Source organism: Acomys russatus, chromosome 27, assembly GCF_903995435.1.
Source record: "Acomys russatus chromosome 27, mAcoRus1.1, whole genome shotgun sequence".
Taxonomy (NCBI): Eukaryota; Metazoa; Chordata; class Mammalia; order Rodentia; family Muridae; genus Acomys; species Acomys russatus.
In genome coordinates, this window is record NC_067163.1 from 56820521 (window position 1) to 56841619 (window position 21099).

The 21099-nt window shown below is 56.0% G+C and overlaps 2 protein-coding genes across 2 annotated transcripts; one reads left to right on the forward strand and one right to left on the reverse strand.

The window, feature by feature from the left end:
• The first annotated feature begins 3602 nt into the window (after nt 1-3602).
• On the forward strand, nt 3603-5960 carry Lrrc25 (leucine rich repeat containing 25). Its single transcript, XM_051169704.1, has 2 exons — nt 3603-4388; nt 5825-5960. Exons 1-2 carry the CDS (start codon nt 3616-3618, stop codon nt 5958-5960), a joined length of 909 nt encoding a protein of 302 aa, XP_051025661.1. The 5' UTR covers nt 3603-3615.
• A 2349-nt stretch (nt 5961-8309) lies between these two features.
• On the reverse strand, nt 8310-10608 carry Gdf15 (growth differentiation factor 15). The gene is made up of 2 exons (XM_051169918.1): nt 10291-10608; nt 8310-9306 (listed from the first exon to the last, which is right to left on the reverse strand). The coding sequence occupies exons 1-2, from the start codon at nt 10568-10570 to the stop codon at nt 8672-8674; spliced, it is 915 nt and encodes a 304-aa protein (XP_051025875.1). The 5' UTR covers nt 10571-10608; the 3' UTR covers nt 8310-8671.
• Nucleotides 10609-21099: the final 10491 nt, after the last annotated feature.

A 21099-nucleotide genomic window follows, 5' to 3' on the forward strand; every position in this document is an offset into this window, starting at 1 on the left:
CTCTGCCTCCCGAGTGCTGGGATTAAAGGCGTGCGCCACCGTGCCCGGCTGTAGGCTGATTTAATTCAGCAGTTTCCCCCGCCCACTTCCAAGCCAATGTCTCTCAGCACCTATTGATTTTTGCTCATTAGCATTTAAAGATTTTAAATTAATAAAGTACTATGTAATTTATCTCTGGGGGGGTCTTGGTTACCTCTTTCTGTTCATTAGTCATTTTCTTTAAAGTCCTGTTAGGTCTTTCTACAATTGTCCTGTAGGAGTGTAAGATAGATCTGTAAAAAACATGTGCTGGGGCATCATCAGCCTCCATCCGCAAAGGCATCTTTAGTATAGCCATCAGCTCTAATAAATATGCAGTCTCAGAATTATAATATTCTGAATTCATGACAAAAGGCCATTGAAGTCATGAGTATGGATCTGTGGTGTGGTGCACATACTTTAATTTTTCCAACTCCCACAAAATGAAACACACACGCTATTGTGTGACGTCACTCTGTGATGTCATACAATATGATTTCCCTGCCCCCACATTGATAAGCAGAATCTGTATTTTCAACTCGGTATATTATCCTTCATCTAGTAACTGATCCTTGGCGATACAAATATAATTTCCAGTTTGATTATGTTGGTTCATAGCTGAAGAGCCATTCTGTAGTGTCATCATAAGGGGCCACTGTAGGCTTTAGATTGGAGTCATCTGAAGATTCTTTATTACGGCTTAAAGCATCCTCCAACCTCTCAGCTCTATGCCCTCTAATCTAGCAATCCATTCTTAGGCCTTTCCTTACTTACGTCTACTTTATTCTGACCTTTCTTTTTAAAAGTCTTCTGTGGAGGTTTTAGATACAGGGTTTCCCTGCATAGCCTTGGCTGTCCTGGACTCGGTCTGTCCTGGACTTGGCTGTAGACCAGGCTAGCTTCGAACTCACAGAGATCCACCTGCCTCTGACTCCCTGAATGTTGGGATTGCAGGCCTGTGCCACCATGCCCAGCTACCTGGGGAGTCCTTAAAGGGGCTGGCCACAGGAGACTTGCCTCAGCTGCTCTGCTTGTCCCAGCACCAGGAAGCTTCTTGCTTGTGGCTACTAGAGCTTTCTAGTCTGGCTCCCATGGCTTGAACTCTTGGCCTAATGCCTGAATCTAGTGTCCAGGTCTTGGATTTCCCTGCCCCCACATCGGACGCCATTTAAAATGGGATTGTCTATGGCGCATCTGCTCCCAATAAAGATGCAGAGACTTTTGATGTACTATGGAAACTTGGCCTTAGCTTAGGCTTGTTCCGTATCAGCTCTTATCTTAAATTAACCCCTTATGTTACTCTACTTCCTGTCACGTGGACCCGTCACTTCTCACCTGTTTTTCCCACCTCAGACTCCTTCCCAGAGTTCCTATCTCTGCGGGAAGTCCTCTCTCTCTCTCTCTCTCTCTCTCTCTCTCTCTCTCTCTCTCTCTCTCTCTCTCTCTCTCTCTCTCTCTCTCTCTCTCTCTCTCCTGCCTTTGCTATAGGCCGTTCAGTTCTTTATTAAACCAATGAGAAGATCAGGGAGGTGAATGTTTACAAAATACAATGCAGCCAAAGCAGAACAAAACCGAAGTCTGGCCTGTGCTCGGCTCTCTGCTGGTACAGAAATCAGCGCGCGTGCCGCGGAGACACTCCTTACGCAGCGCACAAACACGTTCCTGCGTGTCTCTGAGCATATATGGTTATTTTGGGGGTACCCTTCAAGGTCTTCGACGATACCCCTGACAGTCTGAGGTCAGCCCCTGAGAGCACGCGGAGGAGCCCTCCCCTGCACCTGCCGTCTCTGCAGAAGAATCCACTTCCTCCAGAACAGAGCGCTCATATCATGAGCAGATCGGAGCTATCTGGAGCCTGGGGGGAGGGGGTGGGAGGCTCTGGTCACGTCATTGTGTCTGACGTCAGTGGATCACTGTTGTGAGTGCTGGTTCATCCGCATGACCATCATGAGCATCCTGTGAAGGGCTCGCAGGCTGCTGATGCAGGACCCAAACTCCAGAGGCTAACTCCAGCCCCTAGGGCGGCTACCAGCATAGGCCAGGCCCCTGGTCCCTCCCCGTGCTGTGCTAGGATTCCTGTGTCCCTCCACGTGGGTAGCATCCCTGAGGCGGGGACCAGGACAGAGTCCACATGAGCTGTTTGACCCCACACTGCCAGACCACTTTCTTCTTCAGTGTGTCTGTCTCACCGCAGGGTTGGGTTCGGTCCACAGCTCAACACGGTCTCCCTCAAGGATCCCCATCCGGTCCTCACACTGCGACGCTAGCCGCCTCGCCAGCCGCCTCGCCGCCCCCCACCCCGTCCCCCAACCGGTGCACACACCAGCCCAGCTCGCCCTGGCCCTGGCCTCGGCTGGCTCCGTGCCCTGGGCAAGGCCTGTTGGGTTGGTTCCCTGCCCACACTGCCAGTTTCTCCTTCAGCTTCCTCCTAGCCAGCTGCTCCTCTTCTCGGGCCATAGGGTCTTAGCTGACTGGCCAGGAACAGCTCCTGGCTGCCTGCCAGGTATTTACTGGCCATGTCCCCTCCCCTAGCAGGCCCCTACAGCTACTCTCCAACAGCCGGCTACACGAACTTCCGGTGAGCCTCTAGGGGAGGTTAGGAGCTTGGAGAATTATAGCAATCTCTGGCAAACTAACTCCTAGCTATGTACCAAAGCCTCAGCCTTAATGCGTCCTCCTCTAGGACTAGGACCCGGTCCCTTTTTCTCTGGTCCATCTCCGTGGGGGAGGGGGCGGCTCCTGCTCAGATGCCCCCTGAGTCCCCGCCCTGGGGACTGGTCATTGAGTGAATATTTGCAGAAGCCAGCAAAGGTCAGGAAGTTGGTGGAGGGGAAGCTGTGGGCCAAGGAGCGCAGGGTGAGGTCACTGGCTCACAGCAAGAGAGAAGTGGGCCACGGAGGCCCTTCCTCCCCTCCTGAGAGCCTGAGGCTGGTGGAGGGCTGGTCCCTGCCATTCCCTCCACCCTTTCCTCTTCCCCCAGGAGCGGGGCGCACAGGTGGAGGGAACCAGGTCAGTGGCTCGGTGAACCCCCATCCCGGCCCCTAGACACCACGAAGGCCGGCAGGTGACACCAGGAGGTGAGACTCAGAGCCTAGGGCACAAGACTCCAAGTGGGGCTGTGGGCTGGTTGGCAGTGTACAACAGGAGGGTCGGCAGGGAAGGTTGCCGGGACAACCATCACATGGATATGTTTGTGTCTTGGCCAGCGACAGTGATGCAGATGGTGGGGAACCTGGGCAAGTGTGTGGGAGGCAGGCCAGCCTCATCCTGGGGAATGCTTGGGAAGCACCCATTCTGCAGATGAGAAGTTGGAGGCTCAGGGACCAGGGACTCACAGGGACTTATAGGGAGAGGGAGCCGGTCAGGGGCTGTGGGTGTCCATGTCAGAAGAGCCTCAGCTGGTTGAGTTGTATTGGGGCTCACTTTGTAGACCAGGCTGGCCTCAAACTCACAGCGATCCCCCTGCCTCTGCCTCCCGAGTGCTGAGATTAAAGGTGTGTGTCACTATGCCCAGCATGGACATATTTTTAAAATCCACGGTATTCAACCGAAGTATTCCCACAGGTTGCTAGAATTGGGGCCGGCACTGGAGCAAGGATGCTGTGGTGGTGTCTCCCGCTGCTGTTGACCCTGCTCCATGAGTCAGCGAGTCAAGACCTAGCCTGCATGGTGTCCTCAAGCGATGTGGACTGGACCCAGACATTCAATGACACTTGCCTCAATTTCAGTGGCCTTGGGCTGTCCCTGCCAAGGAGCCAGCCCCTGAGGGCCACCTACGCACAAGTCCTGGACCTGTCTAGCAACGGTCTGCAGGCCCTCCCAGGCATCTTCTTTGCCAACCTGGAAAACCTGAAAACTCTGATTGTCACCCACAACCCGCTGGCCAGCGTGGACCCGTTGCTGGCCCTGCGCTGCGACCTGGAGGTCCAGGCTGACTGTAGCTGTGGGCTGGCCTCCTGGCACGCCATTCGCCAGGACAACTGCTCAGAGCAACAGCTGCTGCTGTGTCTACACCCGGCCACTGGCGCTCCACAGAACCTTTCCACCTTCCTTCAGGCCAGCTGTCCCCCGGGCTTGGCTCTGGAGGCCATCGGTGCCCTTGTAGCAGGGACTGTCTTATTGGTTCTGGCTGTCGGTGTATCTCTGCTGGTCTGGAGGCTTCATCGACGTTGGAGAACCAGTGAGGTGGGCCTCGGCAAAACCCAGAATTCACAGGATGCCCCTGGATCAGTGACGGGCTTCCTGCCACGGTACAGCAGCCGGCAACCTAGCGCTAAGGTCCCGGACACACTGCCGGACAGCTCCACACTGGTCTATGAGAATGTCTTCATTGGCCAGCCGGCTGAGGACTGCTCATGGTCTGCACCCGGGTGAGTGACCACAGATCTTTGTCCACAGTGGGCAATTACTCGGCTTCAGAGGGCCTTGGAGGCCCCGCCCCTGTCACTGCAGCCCACAGGTGTCAGAGAGAGTCAGGGCACCACTGTGCAGTCAGGTGGAGAATTTCGCCTGGGTCTTGTGCGTGCTGTGTGCCTTTCTTTGGCCCAGCAGCTTCGGGTCTCTGTTTTGGTGAGGACTGCAGGCCTAGCCTAACCTCCAGGGGTTGGGAACGGCCTCAGGGGCCAGGTCCTAACTTTGTGAGCTGCAAACTCAGTTTGTAGCTCCGGAGGAGGCAGGTGAAGTGGGACTTGGTGAACCCTGACTCTGGGGCTGTGTGCATCTCCATGCTGTGGGAACATAACCAGCTTTTCCCCGAGACACATGGGATGCCCTGCGTGGTGGCACAAGCCTGCTCTCGGGAGGCAGAGGCAGGTGAATCTCTCAGTTCGAGGCCAGCCTGGTCTACAGAGAGAGTCCAGGACAGCCAGTGCTACACATTAGAAACACTGTCTCGAAATATTAAAAAAGAAAGAAAGAAAGAAAGAAAAATAAAAAGACTGGATAAAGGCTCCAGTCTTCCCAGACCAGTGGGGTAGAGGCATCTGGAGTTTGAGGCCAGCTGGCCACATGAGTCTGCTCAAGAAACAGAGGCCAGAGGGGGAGAGAGAGACAGACAGACAGACAGACTTGGGGAGTTTGTGGGTCAGACACTGGGGCAGCGGGCCAGGAAGAGGGGGGCCTGGAAGCTGAGGCAGGAGATTTGGGTAACTCAGCTGCTGGGAAGGAGGGAGATGCAAATGAGATGCAAATGCTGAAAAGAGGAAGGGACCTGGAGGGGGGGGTAGGGGAGGAGATGGGGAAGGCGGGTGACTTAAGTTCAGCCTCTCTGTCATGGGACTGAGAGATGGCCTCCATCCTGGGCCCTGCTGCGCTTTCAGAGGACCAGGGTTCAGTTATTCTCACAGAGCCTGTCACACCGTCTTCTGCCCTCACAGAATGATAATAATGAAAAACTGTTAAAAAAAAAAAAAAGACGGGGTGGGGCTGTGTGGGGCTGTGTCAGGGCTGGGGCGCTCACACAGACATCCCCCTCCCTTGCACCATCCAAATGGAGGGAGGAGGCAAGGAGGGGTGGAGAGGTGAGTGGAGGGGGTGGACGGGAAAATCTGAGTTCAGGGCTAGCCTGGGCTACATGAGATCCTGTCTCAAAACAAAACAAGCCCGGCGTGGTGGCACACACTTTTCATCCCAGCACTAGGGAGGCAGAGGCAGGAGTATGTCTGTGACAGCCAGGGGCAGCCTGGGCTACACAGTGAGGCCATGTCTCAGGAAGAAAGGAGGGAGGGAGAGAGAGAGGTGCAGGGGTGGGGGCGACTGCTGCCTCTGGGCCTCAGTCACCTGCCCTGACATCCATTCCTCTCCACAGGAGCCCTGCCGGGGACAGCGACTGCTACATGAATTACACAGGTGCCGACCTGGACTCTCAGCCTGTCTACTGCAACCTGGAGTCCCTGGGGAGGGCCCCACGGGACGACGAGGACTGTATGGACCTGGGTCACTGAGTCCGACCTGTGGGGACAGACACTGAACCCCAAGACTGCCCCTGCAGCCCCCACGCACCTCTCACACTAAACATCAGAGGGGCCACAAAGATCCCGAGAGCAGGACAGTCCGGAACTGAACCCCTCCTCAGTGTGCATGCAGCTGGTGCTCGGGGACACATGGTGGTGCTGCTGGCTCTGAGCACAGGCCTGATGGTGGTTTCCAGAGTCCGATCTCCATGTGGATTGCCGAGCTGTTTGCCTGCACCCACCAGCCCCTGAGATTCCCCACCGGGCCTCCCTGCTGTCCTGCGGGCCCCCAGGGATTCCCCTCCTGCCCCCTCCCCTCCCCTCCCCTCCCTGCCCCTGGCCTCCAGGTCTGCATCCTGGGTCTGGGAATGCAGCCTGGGTGGTTTTCCCTGCCTCTTCTTGTCCCTCTTTCTTCCCTTCTGTCCTCCCTACCTGGGCTCACTGCTCACCAGTCAGAGATACAAACCAATAAATAAAACAGGACCGGAGAACACTTAGGTCCCTTCAGAGCTGTTCCTAGTTCTCAGCTTTACTGCATCGCCTCGGGAGGGGTGGGGTTAAGGTCGTTCGCCACCACTGCCGGCCTTAGAGACCACCTTCGACCCAAATCTTTTGGTTTTCTGAGACAGGGTTTCTCCGTGTAGCCCTGGCTGTCCTGGACTCACTTTGTAGACTAGGCTGGCCTCGAACTCACAGCGATACACCTGCCTCTGCCTCCCGAGTGCTGGAATTAAAAGCGTGCGCCACCATGCCCGGCTTTGACCAGATCTTTAAGCAGGAAGACCTGCCTTTCATTTGGACCACACCTTCTGCTGGAAATCTGTATGTGGATGCGGAAGGAGGAAGCTTTTGCTCTTTGCCTGCTTCCTCTGCCTTGCTAGCCTGTCCGTGCCTCACTGACTGACGTGAGAGCCTACTTCTTCAGGACTCCCACTGAGATGTCAGTGTGAAGACGGAGCAGCTCCTGGGTGCATGGACTCTCCACAGCGAGCACTGTTGGGTTAGTGGGCAGCTAAGTCACTCAAGTCACGCCCCGCCCCTTTCACTCAAGCCCCGCCCCCGTCCCCTTCTATAAATTCTGTCAACGCGGAGGGCAGCTTGCCACCTCTGAGGAGCCTATCAGCATCCCCTGACACAGGTGGGCTAGCTCAGTGTATTCACGAAGTTATGATGCCTCAAGCTGCTCCGGGTCCTGCTGAACCCCCACCTGCGGAGGCACCCCCTAATTCTGCATGTTAGGCCTGGTTTTGGAGGAGGACCAGGAAGAAAGTCCTTCGTTTTCAGGGTACAGCTCATTCTCAGGGGAAAGCAAAGCAGGCCTGAGGCATACATACTGCATGCTGGCTGCGCCCTACGCTCCACCACAGGTGGTTGGTCCCCCCCACATCAGCTGTCAATCAAGAAGATCCCCTCCCCCGCCCCGGGATAGCCTGGTGGGGTGTGTCCTCTGTTCCTCTTCCCCAGGTGGCAGGAGCCTAAACTTGCCTCCTGGAGCCTCATTTTCAAGGCCTTACCCTCGGCCCCGCCCCTCGCCACCTCAGGACCTTTGTGTGTCCTCACTTCTAACCCCAGCAGGTTCACCTCACACATCCCTCCTCACGTGACTTCTATTCTAAACCATCTAAGTCACCCCAGTCAGTTCACTGATAAAGGTCAGGAGAGGAGACACTTCTGCATGTCTCTGTGGACTCCGCAGTTCTCTCTCTCTCTCCTTCCCTCTCTCTCTCTCTCTCTCTCTCTTTCTCTCTCTCACACACACACACATACACACAGAGGAGGAATGTTTCTCCTGGATGGTAATGTATGGGTGAAACTTCCCCACAAATTATTGTTTCTTTCTTACTGTTTTCATATGAAAGACCAGAGGCAGCATTATCGTGGAAGCAATTGCTGGAGCCAGGAAGGGTGTTGACCTCTTCCTTGTCAGGGCCAGCAAAATTTTTATGAAATCATGAACTTGATGACCTTGGGCGTCTTATATTTGAAAAGGTGACACCACCAATGGGAGGGCCATGGGAGAGTGACTGAGGTGGAGCCAGGCACTGTCCTGGAGAAAAACTTCAGAGATAGTTACAGCGGCACAGCCTGGACACGTCATAACTCTTTAAAAGGTTTTGTGTGCTTCTTAAATTACACTGTATGGGGGCTGGAGAGATGGCTCAGTGGTTAAGAGCACTGCCTGCTCTTCCTAAAGTTCCTGAGTTCAATTCCCAGCAACCACATGGTGGCTCACAAACATCTATAGTGTGATCTGGTGCCCTCTTCTGGCCTGCAGGTGTACAAGCGGGCAGAGCATTGTATACATAATAATAAGTAAATCTTTTTTAAAAATTACACTGTATCAGGGTGGGCGGGGCTATCAAGGATCCTCCCACCATGCAACCATCTGAGTTCCCGGGAATTGAACTCACATCATCAGGCTTGGCAGCAAGCCCCTTCACCCTCTGAGCATTCCCTCGTCCACTCGGTCCTTCAGCTGATCCCTTGGGGGTCACTGAGGCTTAGGAAGGCAGGTATGCTGCTGAGGTCAACGAGACGCCCCATAGAAACCAGGCTCACGTTTATTATTAGCAGAGTATTTAAATAAATACACAATCCATCCACCCTTCCCGACCCCAATAAATTAATAATATGAATAAATACAAATATAAATAGCGTCCTGGAGGGGGGGGGGAGTGCAGGTGAGGGGCGCGACCCGGCGCTCATGCGCAGTGGCAGCCCCGGGCCACCAGGTCGTCGTAGGTCTGCAGCGACACGCCGCCGCTGTCGGTCCTGTGCATGAGCACCACCGGGGTGTAGCCAGAGGGGACGCAGCACGGGGCCGGCACCCGGTCGGGCTGCAGGCCGTGCAGGCGCGCTTTGATCTGCGCGTGCGTGCTGGCGGAGCGGTAGAGGTGGGGGCACTCGCCCACGCACATGCTCAGTTGCAACTGGCGCGGGGACAGCACCCAGTCGCTCCAGCCCAGGTCCTCGAGCGTCGCCTGCACGGTCTGCAGGTGACAGCAGCGCCCGGGACCCAGCGGGCACGAGTCTCTCGGGCGCGCGTGCGCGCTGCGTCGCCCCCTGCCGGCGGCCGCGCGCAGGTGCAGTTCCAGCCGCGCACCGCCAGAGGGCAGCACGGCCGCGTCGGGGGAGGGCGCCAGGCGCAGGCGCAGCGCGGGGCCGCGGGGCTCCTGGAGGTTGAGCGCGCGCCGCAGGGGCCCGGTGACATCCCGGGGCCGGGACGACGGCGTCAGCTGGAGCAGGGCTCGGTGCACGCGATAGGTTTCGGGGAGGCCGTGGGTCAGCGACGACCGGTTCACGCGGAGCAGCAGGTGACCGTGGGACCCCAGTCGCACTGTGGAAGGAAGCAAAGAGCCGGTGGGTCACTTGGGGTCCCGGCGCCAGTGTGCCTGGAGTGGGTGTGCCCGGAGTGGGTGTGCCCGGGGCCGTGTGCCCGCGTGCGGATGTGCCACTCCCGCCGGCCACCGGGCCTTTGCACAGGTGTCAAACAAAAGCTGCCCTGACTGCCCTGGTACTCGCTCTGTCTACCAGGCTGGCCTCGAACTTAGAGATCTGCCTGCCTCTGCCTCCCGAGCGCTGGGATCTGAGGCGTGCGCCACCGCTCCTGGATTAACTGCCCTCCCTGAACGTGGGAAACGGAGGCAGGAGGATTGCCCTGAGTTTGAAATCAGCCTGGGCTACAAAGTTCCTATGTCAAAAAAGAAATCCCGAGAGAAAGTTAATTAAATTGCCAGCAGGTTCTCGCTGCGTAGCCCCAGCTGGCCCCGAACTCATGGCAATTCTCCTGCCTCAACTTCAGGAGTGGTCGAGGGGCGCACACCTTGTCGGAGACCGCGGCAGGTCGCTCGGAGTCATGCAGCGCCTGGGGTGGGTTAGTGAGGGGTGTGGCTCAGCCGGCCTGGCCCCGCCCCCAGGCCCGCCCATCCTTGCGACTGTCACTTGCTACTGTAGCAGAGTCTTGACCAGAGATTGCGTCAGAATCCTGGACCAGTTCTTGCAAGTTCTTTCCCTCTGGCCCTCGTCCACGCCTCCTCCATCCAGGACCCTCCATCCTCCCCCAGGTGCCCCTCCTGTCCCGTCCACCGCCCCCCACCAAGCGCTGTGCACCTTCAGGAGTCACCCTGACCTCTCTGGACGCCTTTTGTCCAGCTCGGGTCTGAGGTCCCAACCTACTCTGCACGAGGGACTGCTGGCCGCCCAGGTGGGTCTTCCTGCCCATCACAGCTGGGGAAACTGAGGCTCGGGGGCTGGGCCGAGCCTCGTGGACTTGAATGTGTTGGTTAGTGGGGAGGGGAATGGGCCCCCAGATACCACTCACCTTCTGGAGTGAGTATCCGGACAGCCACGTGTGGAGTGGGTTCTGAGTTCGAGTCTGTCCGGCTCCGGTTGGCCTGCAGCCGGCTCAGCAGGTCCTGGAAGCGACCTCGTAGCTCCCGGGAGTCGAGTTGCGTCTCCGGGTGGGAGCGTCGCGCCTCGGGCACCGCCAGCGCGTCCCCTGCGGGCGGCCACGACAGCAGCAGCAGCAGCAGCAGCAGGAACAGCAGGAACCTCAGCTGCGAACCGCCTGGAGGCTGGGCTCGGGGCGCGGGCTGAGCCATGTCGCTGGTGTCCCGAGGGTGGCTTTGTGCTGAGCCCTCCGCCGCCGCCTTTATACCCACTGGACTCTGCCCGCCCCGCCCCCGTGTGCGCTGCCAACTCGGGTGACCAGGCTAATCCGGCCCGGGAATCCCAGGCTCCGAAAAGGGGTGGGGGGGCGGTACCTCTCGGGTCAGGAGGGAACCCGCCCGGTCTGGTGACCCGAGTGAGGGCTGACCGTCCCCTCAGGACATGTGATGGAGTCCAGAGTGAAGTTCAAGTGTCTTCTTCCTTCCCCCTTGGGACCAAGGCGCTCGCCCTCCTCCCCCCACCCCCATCAAAGGTAGAGATTAAACAAAAAGAAAGAGCAAGTCTGGGCAAGTCACCTTATGCCTCAGTGTCCCCGGAATAGACTTTACAGCCTTGACGGAAGAGCGGGCATCCTGCGCCTACTCAGTGCCCTCTGCGCGGCTCCTACGAACCCTTCAAAACCCGCAGCCACAGCCCCTGCCCTGAAGCCCTCACTAGCTTTGCCTGTCCAGGATGACCGGGTGCTCGCACACGCAGGCCCCTGCCGTCGGCCCAGAGCTGGCTGCCCTGCGCCCGCCTCAGTCTCCCCAGTTTGCTGTGGGCCAAACAGGAGACGCGGGCCCCTGGGTGTGGACTGTGAGCACGGTGGTGTCAGGCTGGAGCTGGCGGCGACAGTGGTCAGGGCCTCGGCGTGAGACAGGAGCGAGCAGCGAGGGCTCCGTGTCCCGCGTGCACGTGCTGCTGCGTGGCCTCTGATCCACGCGTGGGGTCACTCCGGGCCACGACGGACCAGGGGACTCCACGTCCCAGCCCGCCGCCATCCCCTCGGCCCCACTGGCCTGGTGCAGGACGGGAGGTGCAAGCGAGGAGGTGGGGGGGTTGGGGGAAAAGGGGGTGAGGGTCATGAGAGGGGGTGACCCGGACCTCTCCCCATCCGACCCCCAAGCTCCGCCCATGCAGACCCTGGCCCCTGCCCTCAGGCTCGCAATGGCGTTCTGAGGTCACTGCGCTGGGCACGGAGTGGGTGGCCTGGTGGGCACCCAGCGGTGGGGGTGGGGTTCATCTCTGACTCGTTTTCCCCAATTTTAGGCGTCAGGGTCAGGTTCTGTACCCTGGGTGAGCTGCGGATGTCTGCAGGAGCCGTCCTGGGCCACACTGTGGAGCCTCAGTTTCCCCTTCTGTGAAAGGATGCTTTGGTCTACATTTTCAGCGTGGGAGTGAGGACACGAGGTGGGGTTAGGCACTGTCCCGCGAGATTCTGTGGGACCCCGAGGATCTAAAGAAAAGAGGGGCAGAGGATCGCGAGTCACAGGTGGGGAAACTAACGCTGGGATACGGATGGCTGCGTAGATGGGGGATGTGCCCGTGGGAGTGGCAGGAGGGTCCGCGGGGCTCACGGGAGGTTATAAAGGAGGTCTGCGTGGGAGCTGCGCGCTGCCTTGCTCTCCCCGGCCGCTCCTTGCATGGACCCTAGCGGTGCGGCCCGGCGCCCCCTGGCGGCCGCAGCGGAAACGCTCAGATCCACGCGTGGAGCCACGCACGGGGCTGTGGCTCTTGGAGGCTGAGGCGGATGCCGGGGACAGGTCTTCTGTTCCTCACCTAAGCCCGCAGGCCGAGGCTGCAGCCCAGGTTGCCCCCTGCAGAAGACAAGGCGTCAGCAAGGTTTAGATCTGGGTTCCCCCAGGCTCTCCCCACAGCACACACCCGCTGCCGTCCGTGGGGTCACCACAGGCTGCTCCACAGGTGCTCTGGAGACCGCAGTGTGGCCTGAGTACACAGAAGGCGCTCAATAAATGCACCTGTGCGATTTGATGCAATCTGGACTCAGCTGTTTGTCAATAGAGATCCAGGCCCAAAGGCTCAGGTCCCTGTCAGGGTGTCTTTTGGGGGCAGTAAGTCCCCCCAAGGAACACGTTATGTCAGAGGCCTCGGGAAAGTTCCTCCTGCCCCGTGGCCCTCTCACTCTGTAACCTCAAGCCCACAATCCTCCTGCCTCAGTCTCCCGAGTGTCGAGATATCAGGCGTGAGCCACCAAGCTCTTTATCTTGCTTTATAGTAGTCCACCCTCCCTACTGAGTGGTTGCTCGGCCCATGAACGGGCGTCTGTCTCTTTAAGACCAGGACCAGTCAGCCATTTACTTTATTCATGGAATGCTCTCCAGAGGGCCCCAGAGACCCAAGGCTCCCCCACTCTCCGGTAAGCATCGTCACCCCTAAACAGAGATTTCTGGTTCACGAAATCCTGGAATGTGGCATCGTGCCAACTTGGCTTCCTTTCCCCAAAATCTTTGGCTGATGACCTCATAGCCGGTCCCGGGACCGTGCAAAGGAGTGGGGTGGCCCGTTGTGGGCAGCCAGCCAGCCATGACCTCAGCGGGCCAGCACCCTGACTTCCTCTCCAGGAGCAGTGCTCCTGGGTCCCGAGACCACACTGGGGCAGAGGTGAGCGCCCAACCCCCCCCCCACCCCCCCCCCCCCCCCCCCCCCCCCCCCGGGCTAGCAACACTGAGAAGCACAAGCCTGCACAAACCCTGGCGCCCTCGTGATCCCAGTAGATCAATTCAAAATGTCATGGGAGTCTCCAGAGGACAGGGTGACCTGCTGTCCTTCTGCCGTGATGACCCGGGAGTGAGATGGTCCTGGGCCAGCTATCTCTGCTTGGAGCGGAGTCGATGGCACTGCAAGCCCCAGGTTCACCAACCAAGATGCATCATTATTAAATTCTCAGCAATGTTTCTTTTCTTTTTCTTTTTAAAAAATATTTTATCTAACTTTAATTTATGTTCGTTGGTGTGAGGGTGTCAGATCTTAGAGTTACAGGCAGTTGAGAGCTGCCATGTGGGTGCTGGGAATTGAACCCAGGTCCTTTGGAGAATAGACAGTGCTCTTAACCACTGAGCCATCTCTCCAGCCCCAGCAATGTTTCTTTTTGTTCTTGTTTTGTTGTGTTTTGTTTTTCTAGACAGGGTTTCTCTGTGTAGCCTTGGCTGTCCTGGACTCATTCTGTACACCAGGCTGGCCTTGAACTCACAGCGATCCACCTGCCTCTGCCTCCCAAGTGCTGAGAATAAAGGTGTGCACCACCACCGCCTGGCTTTCCCCCCCACCCCCTCCAATGTTTCAAGCAGTCAGAACTCAGATAGGTTTGGGCAACCTTCAAGTTGAACTCCTATTCATCTCTTAAACCCCACTTCCGGTGCCCTGTCTTCCTATATAAGCCTTGGCATCCTGAGCTGTGCCACTTTGATGCATGACTGAACTTACTGAAATTGTTTTATTGTTCTCAAGCACGTGAGACAAATGTACTATTTTATGTCATACAGACCTCTTCCTTCTTGGGTTCTAGAATGTTCTATTCTCGCCCTGCCCCCCTTCTCGGAAAAAAGCATAGACGCTCACATCATCTCTGCCCCCGACTCCACTGCCAGGCTCCTCCAAGGCTGGTACCCTGGTCCTCCTGGCTTACTTGCCTGCACTGGGCAGGCCCCCCCAGAGCGACACATCAGCTGGCGTTGTGTGTGCACGTGCGTGTGCGTGTACCGCTCGGCCTCTGCCAGCCAGGCCTCCATGAGTGGGAGCCTGTCCTTGCTGTGTTGGATGCATTAAGAGGGAAAATGCTGTGTCATGAGGTGACGAGGAACCCTCTCCTGCCGCTGCTGTGAAAGCGCCCAGGCGTGTAAAAATGAACAGCAACAGGAAAACAGCTCCTGGGAATGGAGGCCAGAGGACTGAGGCTCGGTCAAGGTCATGGAGCCGCATCAAGGCTAGTTTTTAGGCACCTTATGACATCTTGGCTCAAAATAGAGACAGAAGAGAAGGCTGGGGCTCGCTTGACCCAGCGCCTGGAGCTCCATTGGGATGGTGCTTGTAGCTAGGTTGGTTGAGTGCTTAGGTCTTGGTAGATGTTAGGTCTCAGGCCCTCCATACGCCTAGGTGGCGTACATGACTTCTGGCCAGTAGACAAAAGCCAGCACTCCTCTGGGACTTGTGAAACGGGTCTTCTGTCCCCAAAAGGAGCCCCTGCCCTGAGCTACCCTCCTATACTCCATGATTTGTCCACCCCAGCTTTGGCAGACAGCCCTGGCCGTGTACCATCGATTGCTATTTCTCTCTGGACCCTTCCAGATGTCTCTGGATATATTCTCCCATTACCCACAGCTAAACCTTCCCTCTATTAATGGAGCAGCCGTTGGGCTGCAACTTCTGTGCTGCACCCCCTCATTTGGGGTATACAGTGTTTAGAGCTCAGTTGCCTAGGAATTGCGTGGTACTTGCGTAACATGCGCAAGGCCATAGGTTTTATCCCCAGCACCAGGAAGGTGACGCAGGGGGATGAGGAGTCCATGGTGACCCTTGCACATTAAGGGAGTTGGAGGCCAGCCTGCCCGACTCAGAACGATGTCTCAAGAAAGAGAAGTCAGAAGGTGGTGGTGAGGGTCCCTGGTGGTCCCATCCTGGGTTGTTGGGAAATTCACATTATTTGTGTGCATATGGGAGTCGTGCGTGCACATCTGTGCGCCGCATGCGTGCTGCTGCCCAGGCAAGGCGTAGGCGCCGGGTTCCTCAGAGCTGGGTAACACGTGTGGTCTCTGGGACTTGAAGCCGGGTCTTTGGGAGAGCAGCGGCTCAAGCAGAACAGCATGTCTCCACCCCTCCCGTGGGCGTGGCCCCGTGACGGATGGACCGGATCAGGACACAGGACACAGGTTCCCAGCATCCTCGGATACCCTTCGCGCCTCTGCGGCCGTTGCACATGTCCTTGGTGCACAGACAGGCAGCAAAACATTCATCCTCACAAAGTAAATCTTTAAAACATCTAAAAGGCAGAGAAAAAGACACAAAAGTCCTTCTTGCCTGGGAGTGTGTTGGTGCTCGGGATACTGAGGCAGGGGCATGGCTGAGAGGTCAAGGCTGGGCACAGCTGGCAAGAGAGGCACCTGGACGCCGGGCTTTTTATAGTTTTGGCGTTCAAGGACACTCTGTGGAAATATTAACTCATCCTGGCAGCGGAGCAGAGATGTTCGTGACCAAACTGGCCTCTGCGGCCTCGAAACCTGTCTGTGAACGTGGACACTAGTGAGTCTGTGAACGTGGACACTGGTGAGTCTGTGAACGTGGACACTGGTGAGTCTGTGAACGTGGACACTGGTGAGTCTGTGAACGTAGACACTAGTGAGTCTGTGAACATGGACACTGGCGAGTCTGTGAACGTGGACACTGGTGTGTCTGTGTACGTAGACATTAGTGAGTCTGTGAATCAAGACACTAGTGGGTCTGTGGTCATGACATTAGTGGATCTGTGGACGTGGATATTAGTGGACATCACAGCCTTGAGAATACATCTGAGAAGGCCAGAGGGTTCAGGGAGATGTGCATCCATGCCTGGGCTCAGCCCCTGCAAGTGTCCTCTGACCTTGAATTGTCCCTCATGGCATGTTTACCCCCAAATAGATGTAAGGTTTGTAAGTTGCAGCTCAGCTGGCAGCATATTTGCTTAGCTTGCACAGGCCCTTGGGTCCAATCCTCTGCCTGCGTAAAGTGGGTGGGTGGTTGGTGCACGCCTGTCGGCCATCCCTGGGGAGCAGACTCAAGAGGCTCATCCTCAGCAGACGTGCTAAGGGCTGAGAGCATGTGCTGCTCCTTCAGAGGACACGAGTTCGATCCCCAGCCCCAGGACAAGGGGCTCCCACACATGCTGTAACCCCAGCTCCCACCGATCTGACACCGCAGGCATCTGAGGGCACCTGCGCTCGTGTCTCCTGTGCAGAAATCTACACAGACACACAAACAAATCCAAATAATAAAGATAAGTAAATAACAACAGACATATAGGCGATCTGTAGTCGGTGCACTCGGACTGCAGGGAGAAAATGAAGGCTCAGCCTGCAGCAGTCGATCTCTCCCTTTTACACTGAGACATGGGGGGAGGGCGGGGGGGTTGTCTCATCATGTAGACTAGGCTGGCCCTAATGTCACAGAGGACCCCCCCGCCCCCGCCACCCCCTGTAACTCCATGCCTGGTTTAGCTGTTGTTTTTCCCAGACAAGAATCTTGATATACAGTCCAAGCGTGGTTCAAGTTCGCCATCCTCCTGCCTCAGTCTCCTGGGAGTTGGGATGACAGATACCACCATGCTCAGCAGTATGTCACTGCCATTACTCCCCCCCCCACACCCTTTTTTTTTTTTTAACCGTTATGTGTTTATGGTATGGGGATGCGCGTCCACAGGGCACATGCCTGGAGTTGGTCTCGCTGGCCCAGTCTCACCGTGCAGAGCCGGGCTGGGGCTGGAGGTCGCTGGGCCTGACACCCTGGATTCAGGCCCTCAGGAACCTGGAGTGTTGAACACACAGGGTTGCTCCCTCCAAGGGAGAGACGTAGAACCTGTTTTCCTGCCCAGAAGCTGGGAGCAGATGTGACTAACAGCCTGGTGACCTTCGCTCCTCGGAGACCCTTATGTGTGGGAAAGAATAAGCCTTGTCACAGGTGGGAGCAGTCTTGGCGGGCCAGAGAGACACCTAAGGACCCGTCCTGTGGAACGGCTACCGGAAGGTTCACTCTTTTGTCCCTTTAACCTTTTTCCTTCTTGTATAAGCTAGTTGGGTTGTATAATAAAGTTTAATTGCTAAGAAACAGAATCAACACTTATGAGTTCGTTTTTCTCAGTCAGTCTGTACAACCCATCTTTGTGAAAGTGTCACATATACTTTATGAAGAGTTCCGATGTAGTCAGGCCTGGTCGTTACTTAGTTCATGGTGTGCCTTATTGTGCACACGGAAGTGAATTAATTACCACCAGGAAAATTTTCGCCAAATTTGGTGGGGTTTTTGGGGGGCAGGGTTGGTTGAGACAGGGTTTCTCTGGGTAGCCCTGGCTGTCCTGGACTCACTTTGTAGACCAGGCTGGCCTCGAACTCACAGAGATTCCCCTGCCTCTGCCTCCTGAGTGCCAGGATTAAAGGAGTGGGTCACCATGCCTGGCACCAAATTGTTCTTAAACATGCCTAAAATGAAGCACTCTGGATCGGACTCTCAAAGTTTGGGCCGACACCGTGGGCTACTGAGTCGTAGAGAATGAGGTTACCCCCCTACTCCCCCAGATCGTTACTGTGCTGTGGTCACAGATACCCCACAGTCAGCAAGGTGAGAGAGCTGACACGCCCAGAGCGTTCTATCTGGCAAAAAGGAGTGTCTACACTTCCCTCCAGAACATTCTGTAGAGGCAATCATGGCCATAAAGCAAGTCCTAGTGAATTTAAAAATAGCAAAACCTGGGAAACATACTCTCTGGTTTCAACTGAATGAAACTAGCAGAGGGCGTGGCAGCGCACGCCCAGCACCGCACACCCCGCACCGCACACTTGGCATGGAAAATCTGACACTGCACACCCTGTACCACACCCAGCACCTGAAACCCGGCATGGAACACCTGGCACTGCACACCCCTCACCACACACCGGACACTGCATACCCGGCACCCAGCACTCCCAGGAGATGCAGATTTCAAGGTTATCCTGAGCTATGTAAGGAGTTTGACACCAGCCTGGGCTACAAGAGACCCTGTCTCAAAAGGGGGGGCGGGGCGGTGAGAATAGCTGCATTCCACAAAACCTGCATATTACATGCGGCACTCGAACAGTGCATCTAAAGAAATCACAAGGTAGTGTGGGAAGGACTTAGTCAGCCATGGATGAAAAAACTCAGTCCAGCTGTGTTGCCACAAGCCTTCAGCCCTCAGCATTTGCAGAGGCAGAGGCAGGAGGATCTCTATGAGTTCAAGGCCAGCCTGGTCTACAAAGTGAGTTCAGGACAGTCAAGGCTACACAGAGAAACCATGTCTCAAAAAACCAAGAACCGGGGCCAGAGAGATGGCTCATTGGTTAAAGCCCCGACTGCTCTTCCAGAGGACCTGAGTTCAATTTCCAGCAACCACGTGGTGGCTCACAACCATCTATAATGTGCTCTGATGTCCTCTTCTGGCCTGCTGGTGTACGTGCAGATAGAGCACTCATACCTGAAAAAGAAATATATTGCCATGTGTGGTTGCGCACACCACTTGGGAGCCAGAGGCAGGGGGATCTCTGAGTTTGCGGTCAGCCTGGTCTACGCAGTGAGTCCAGGACAGCCAAGGCTACACAAAGAGACCCTGTCTCAAAAAACCACTAAATAAATAAATGTTTTAAGAAGAAAAAAAGAAAAATCTGTATTTATGGCAAATGCAGAGCTGGGGCAGATAATCAAGAATCTGCGTAGTTGGAAGAGAGAGTGCTCACAGCTCAGGAGAGTGCTCACAGCTCAATAGAGTGCTCACAGCTCAATAGAGTGCTCACATCTCAGGAGAGTGCTCACTGCTCAGGAGAGTGCTCACAGCTCAGGAGAGTGCTCACATTAACTTCAAGGGCAGCCTGTGCTACATGAGAACCTGTCTCACAAAACAAAAATGTTGAATTTCAAAAAGTGTATTTACAGTAGCCGGAAAGATGGCGCAGCACTTACGTGAGCTCACAGCTCCCTAGACACCCAAATTCAGTCCCCACCATCTGGTCAGGTAGCTGCCTGTAACTCCAGCTCCAGTGGACCCACCCACAGCCTCTGGAGGGACTCATATACACACAGAATTACAAACAGAATGGGTCTCTTTTAAAGTCTTGAGATAATAAAGAAAGAGCTAGAATCACTAATCAGGAATCTCTCAGGACCAGGCACGGTAGCACACACCTTTAATCCCAGCACTTGGGAGGCAGAGGCAGGCGGATCTCTGTGAGTTCGAGGCCAGCCTGGTCTACAAAGGGAGTCTAGGACAGACAAGGCTACACAGAGAAACCTTGTCTTGAAAAAACAAACAAACAAATAAATAAAAATCCCAAACAGAAATTTGTTTGCTGTTGAACTCTACAAAACTTTTTTGGAAGAACTAATGTCCGTGTTTTTCCACCCTCTCTCCAGAGTCAGCACTGACATATTCTTCTTTATTTCATTTTCTATGAGATAGGATTTCAGAAAGTAGCCCAGTCGGATTTAGAACTAATCATCCTCCTGCCTGAGCCTCCCGTGGGGTCACAGGTGTGGGCTGCCATGATTGTACTTATTCTCATGCCAGAAAAGGCACGGGGTGGCATGGATCTATGGACCAGCGCCCCCATCCATATGAATGCAAACCCCCTAACCCAGCCACCAGCACACCGCAGCGACCCCCCTAACCCAGCCACCAGCACACTGCAGCGACCCCCCTAACCCAGCCACCAGCACACCGCAGCGACCCCCCTAACCCAGCCGCCAGCACACTACAGGACCCCCCCAACCCAGCCGCCAGCACACCGCAGCGACCCCCCTAACCCAGCCGCCAGCACACTACAGGACCCCCCCAACCCAGCCACCAGCACACCGCAGCGACACCCCTAACCCAGCCGCCAGCACACTACAGGACCCCCCCAACCCAGCCGCCAGCACACCGCAGCGACCCCCCTAACCCAGCCGCCAGCACACTACAGGACCCCCTCAACCCAGCCACCAGCACACCGCAGCGACCCCCCTAACCCAGCCGCCAGCACACCGCAGCGACCCCCCTAACCCAGCCGCCAGCACACCGCAGCGACCCCCCCAACCCAGCCGCCAGCACACCGCAGCGACCCCCCTAACCCAGCCGCCAGCACACGCAGCGACCCCCCTAACCCAGCCGCCAGCACACTGCATTCAGCAGCTGGATTAGCCTGTGCCCCAGTATCGGTCACCCCAGGAATTCAAGAGTGAGTCATTGTTGAAAAGCGAATTCCGATAACGAGCCACGAATAACACGAAGCGAGAAAGCATGTGATCACCTTAACTGATGCAGAGAGGCAGGTCGTAAAATCCAAAATTGTTTCCTGTTTTAAAAAAGTACATTCAGTTGGGAAAAGAAGAAAGTCCCATTCATAGTGTAAAGCACACTTACGTCACCTGGTGATAGTGGGTACTGACTCACCAGCACCTCACAAAGCAGAGTGCTTGTAACTCAGTTGTTAGAGTCCTTGTGACTCAGTTGGTAGAGTGCTTGTAGCTCAGTTGATACAGTGCTTGTAGCTGAGTTACTAACATGCTTACTTATTGCTCTGTTGCTGCAGTACTTGTGGCTCAGTGGGTAGAGTGCTTGCCTGCATTAAGCCCTGGCATCCATCCCCAGCGCTGCAGAAACCAGTCTCGGTGGCCACACCTGTCATCCCAGCAATTGAAAGGTGGATACATGAAGGTCAGGAGTTCAAGGTCATTCTCAGCAACAGAGTGAGTTGTGGCCAGCTTGGGCTACATGAGACCCTGTCTCACAGAAGAAGAAAAAATATCTGAGCGGCCGTAAATGAAAGCCAGAGCGGCGTGAAGGATTGTTTCCTCTGGAGGAAGAAGCACTGTGACTCTTTGTCACCCTCACACGGAGCTTGATGCCTAAGCAACTGGACAAGAAAATAAACAGATACAACAGAACTGGAAATGACTGGGCTCAGTCTCCATCCGCAAACTGTAGAAAACCCCGGAGATTCCTCAATAGAAA